Source organism: Gossypium raimondii, chromosome 8 (genome assembly GCF_025698545.1).
Source record: "Gossypium raimondii isolate GPD5lz chromosome 8, ASM2569854v1, whole genome shotgun sequence".
Lineage (NCBI taxonomy): Eukaryota > Viridiplantae > Streptophyta > Magnoliopsida > Malvales > Malvaceae > Gossypium > Gossypium raimondii.
In genome coordinates, this window is record NC_068572.1 from 57,156,087 (window position 1) to 57,160,611 (window position 4,525).

Here is a 4,525-nt window from a genome sequence, read left to right on the forward strand (position 1 = left end):
ATGTATTGAAATAATATAAAATAATAAAATACGTCAATAAAATTATTTTATTGAAAGTAATAAAATTCAGGAAAATAATACGAGCAAATGGCGAGAATAAGGGTTTTTTACACTAAATTAATTTAAAAACACACTAAATTAATAAATTTATAAAATTAGAAATTATGATATTTTTAAGGTAAGAGTGTTTTACAAAATTTTTAAAAATTCAGAAATAATTAATACAAATATTTGAAACAAAATGTCTTGAAATAATATAAAATAATAAAATACGAAAATAAAATTATTTTATTGAAAGTAATAAAATTCGGAAAATAATACGAGCAAATGGCGGAATAAGGGTTTTTACACTAAATTAATTTAAAAACACACTAAATTTATAAAATTAGAAATTATGATTTTTTAAAGTAATAAAATGCGGAGAAAAAATACTGAAGAAATGGCCGAGGTAAGAGTGTTTTACAAAATTTTTAAAAATTCAGAAATAATTAATACAAATATTTGAAACAAAATGTACTAAAATAATATAAAATAATAAAATACAAAAATAAAATTATTTTATTGAAAGTAATAAAATTCAAGAAAATAATACGAGCAAATGGCGGGAATAAGAGTTTTTTTACACTAAATTAATTTAAAAAACACACTAAATTAATAAATTTATAAAATTAGAAATTATGATATTTTTTAAAGTAATAAAATGTGGAGAAAAAAATATGAAGAAATGGCCGAGGTAAGAGTGTTTTACTAACTTTTTTTTCAACATGCAGGCATCGCAATGGCTCGATTGATTCGACCCGATAGACACATATCTGATGCGGCAAATCAGGCGATATGATTTATTATTTGTTAATCACAGGTTTTATTTATTTAAAAAGGATATACGTAATACATAGAAATAAATCACGTTATCGTAATATTTTTCTGTAATTTAACACTATCAGGACTCCTACCGAGTAATAAGGGGCCGTGTGAATGGTTTAAAGAAAGCTCCGGATGCGCGATTGAGGCCGTACTTGGAGCAAGTCGGGTTTGGGTCAGCAGCATTGATTCAGACCTCCGACTTGCGCTATGATTTATTATCTGCGCTAGTGGAGCGGTGGCGCCCAGAGACCTACACTTTTCATTTTCCGTGTGGGGAGTGCACGGTGACTTTGGAGGATGTTGCAATGCAGCTTGGGCTCCCAATTGACAGGAGTCCCGTAACGAGAGTATCTTCATTCACCGATCCAGCTGCACTTTGTTATCAGCTCCTACAAGAGTCGCCAGAGGACAAAGAGTCGAATTTTTCGGGCTTAAAATTTACATGGCTGAAAGCCAAATTTGGACAATTATCAGCGACCGCCACTAAAGGTGAGTTGATGTGCGCTGCTCGAGCGTACATCATGCATATCATAGGGGGAGTACTCATGCCCGATGCAAACAACAACAAGGTGCATTTGATGTACTTGCCCCTGTTAGCTAATTTGTCCAGTGTTAGCTCGTATAGCTGGGGCTCCGCCGTTCTAGCAGTGTTGTACCGGGAGCTTTGTCGGGTGACAAACCCGGATGTTGTAGACATGGGCGGATGCCTCACACTGCTGCAGTCCTGGGCGCTCTATCAATGGCCCCAAAATAGCGCCGTATAAGGCCATACCCGCGTGTGTAACCCGACCCGCCTAGGTGACCCGCGTGTTTACGCTGGTGGGGATATTTGCGCGATTAGTCCCCTTGTTTTTACAACTTGTCTAAATTAAATTTTTTTATTTCTTTTAAATTTTGCAACATGTTTTATTACTGTTTCAATTCAGTCCATGTTACTGTGCAGTGTTTGAGAGGTTTGGGTAATTATCCCTTTGGGTCCTCCTCTTGTTGCGCGCGTTTTGATTTGGTCCCTTTTCGCGTTTTTTATCTTTGAATTCGGCCCTTAAATTCCGTTTATTTTCATTTTAATCCTTAATCTGTCATTTTAGGTTTTTTATTATTTTAATAGTATTATCATTATTTATTATTATTATTATTATTATTATTTCTATACATATACACATGCATTTTTTTATAATATATATATTTTTTAAACTTTTGTAAATACATGTCCATATTATATATATTATTATTATTTTATTTTCATAACTGTTATATAAATGGATATATATATGCGTATACATTTTATAATACATATACATTTTCTATATTTTATATATATACATACATTTTCTATAATATATGTATACGTTTATTTTTTAAAAAATATTATAAATATATACATATATTCTTATATATACATTTCATTTTATATATATATATATATATTTATATACATACATGTTTTACACATACATATATATACATATTTTCATAGTTTATTTATATATTATATTTATACATTTTTTATATATTTTGTGAATATATATGCACATATCTTAAAATACGCATACTTTTATATACTTCTATATACCATAATTTTTATAAACGTATTTATAAACATACTTATATATTTTTGTTTCATAATTTTAAAATATGTATACCTACATATATTTTTCATATTTTATGTACATACACATACATACATATATATATATATATATATATATTAAGTTTTTCATATATTTTATGGTTTAGTTGTTTCATAAAATGTCTATCTTTTTATGCCCGTTTAATTACAAAAGCATTTTAATTCAACTCGTTTATTACTGTTCTTTTACATTAGTTGACTCGTTTTTATTTTATGTTACTTTGTTTTATTTTATCTTTTATTGGATTGTGGCTTGTGCTATTCTCATTAGCATTTTAAGCATATATTTGTATATTTGTTTTCTAAAAAATGTTTGTTTTTTTATCAAAGCATGAAAATCATCTTACTTCGTAATTTTTTTAAAAATATTTGGTATTCATGATTCTCGAGAAAGATTTGGTCCTAACTTACTGGGCTTCAATTCTATTCGATGAATTTAGATAGCTAAGTATTTATTTTGCAATAAAATTATACATTTCAAATAAAAGCTTATTTTCGGGAATCCAAAAATGTTGGGTCCTAACTTACTGGACATGGCGTTTTGTCATCTCGAAATAAGAATTTCTAAAAATAAAGGCAATATTCGGTATTTGGAATTTTGAGAAATTGTGCCCTAACTTACTGGGTTTCGATTTTTTTCATTTGACCTAAATAACCGAACATCCTTCTTAGGTTTAAATGCACGAGTTTTAAAAATCAAGAGACAAACTTAATTTTGAAGATTAAAAATGTTGCGCCCTAACTCACTGGGTGTGATGTTTTATTTCTTTGAAATAAAAATGTTTTATTATTTTAATCCATTCAAGATAAAAAGTTTTCTTTTAAAATCTTTTCAAATTTTCGACACCAAGACATTAAACAATCAATTTGGTACCGATTTTGGGCGTTACGAGTGTGCTAACCCCTTCCTCGTGCGTAACTGATTCCCGAACATGTTTTCTCAAATTTCGTAGACCAAAATTGTTTTTAAGGTGAGCTGATCACACCTCAAATAAGGATCAGTGGCGACTCCCATTTATATTTTTTAAAGTCGATCCTGTTTTTAAAAAAAATAGTTTCGACACCTTTGTTTTAAATCCAACGGTTGGGGTTTAGGTTTCACTTAGTCTAATGGCTTCAATGTTTTGGAGCATTTCTTAAGCTTATATTAGTTTTTTTAGAGTTCAAGTTAGAATTGTTGGATCTAGTGCCCTAAATGTTGTATATTCATTTTGTATAATTGTATTTTCGAATAAATTGGTTTTATAGAAATATTTATTAATTACATTAATATCATTTGTGTATTGTCCTTGATATTTTTGCACGCAGCAAAATAAAAGAAAATATTGACTCACTATTTATCTAATATTTAAGTAATATTAAGCGGTATTACATGGTTAGATCATAATATGAAAAATAACTTGCATTAGTAGATAAATCTAAACATGTTCTTAGCCTAATAGGGAATAAGCTAATCAATTAAAAGGCTAATATGTTGTCTATCAAGTCCAATTGTGAAGATGTTTTGTGTTGAGCATAATAGATCCTAGATTCGTTTATGGATTTATTCACTTGTGGCTTTCATAATGTGACATATCTTAATCCTGAATGAATAATGAACTATGTATATGTGACTCGTATACTTTTACGTAAGTAAAAACCTAAGTTCAAATAAACAAGGAACCAAAAGCTAGTATGTTAGGATTACGACTTTTGTAGTATGTAACATCATTCACAATAGTGTAATTTATAGCTAAACTAATGGGTAAATGATATCTTCTCATTTTACATTACACGACTTCGTAATATGTAGCATCATTCACAATAGTGAAATTCATAGTTAAATTAATGGGTAAATGATATATTCTCATCGACATTACATGATAGATAAAAAGCAAACGTGACCATGAGTTATTTTTTTTTGTGATAATGACTTGATTATTATTTGAGAGTAATTGATTTTTCATGAAAGAAGATGTAATGGTTACCATATTGGGAGAACAAGGTCATTAGATGAGGTAATTGATTTTTCATGAAAGAAGATTAAGAATA

At 28.9% G+C, this 4,525-nt stretch overlaps 1 protein-coding gene across 1 annotated transcript; it reads left to right on the top strand.

Annotated features, from left to right (window-relative positions):
- The first annotated feature begins 724 nt into the window (after positions 1 to 724).
- LOC105793448 (protein MAINTENANCE OF MERISTEMS-like) lies at positions 725 to 1,628 on the top strand. The gene is made up of 2 exons (XM_012622358.1): positions 725 to 733; positions 945 to 1,628. The coding sequence occupies exons 1-2, from the start codon at positions 725 to 727 to the stop codon at positions 1,626 to 1,628; spliced, it is 693 nt and encodes a 230-aa protein (XP_012477812.1).
- The last annotated feature ends 2,897 nt before the right edge of the window (positions 1,629 to 4,525 follow it).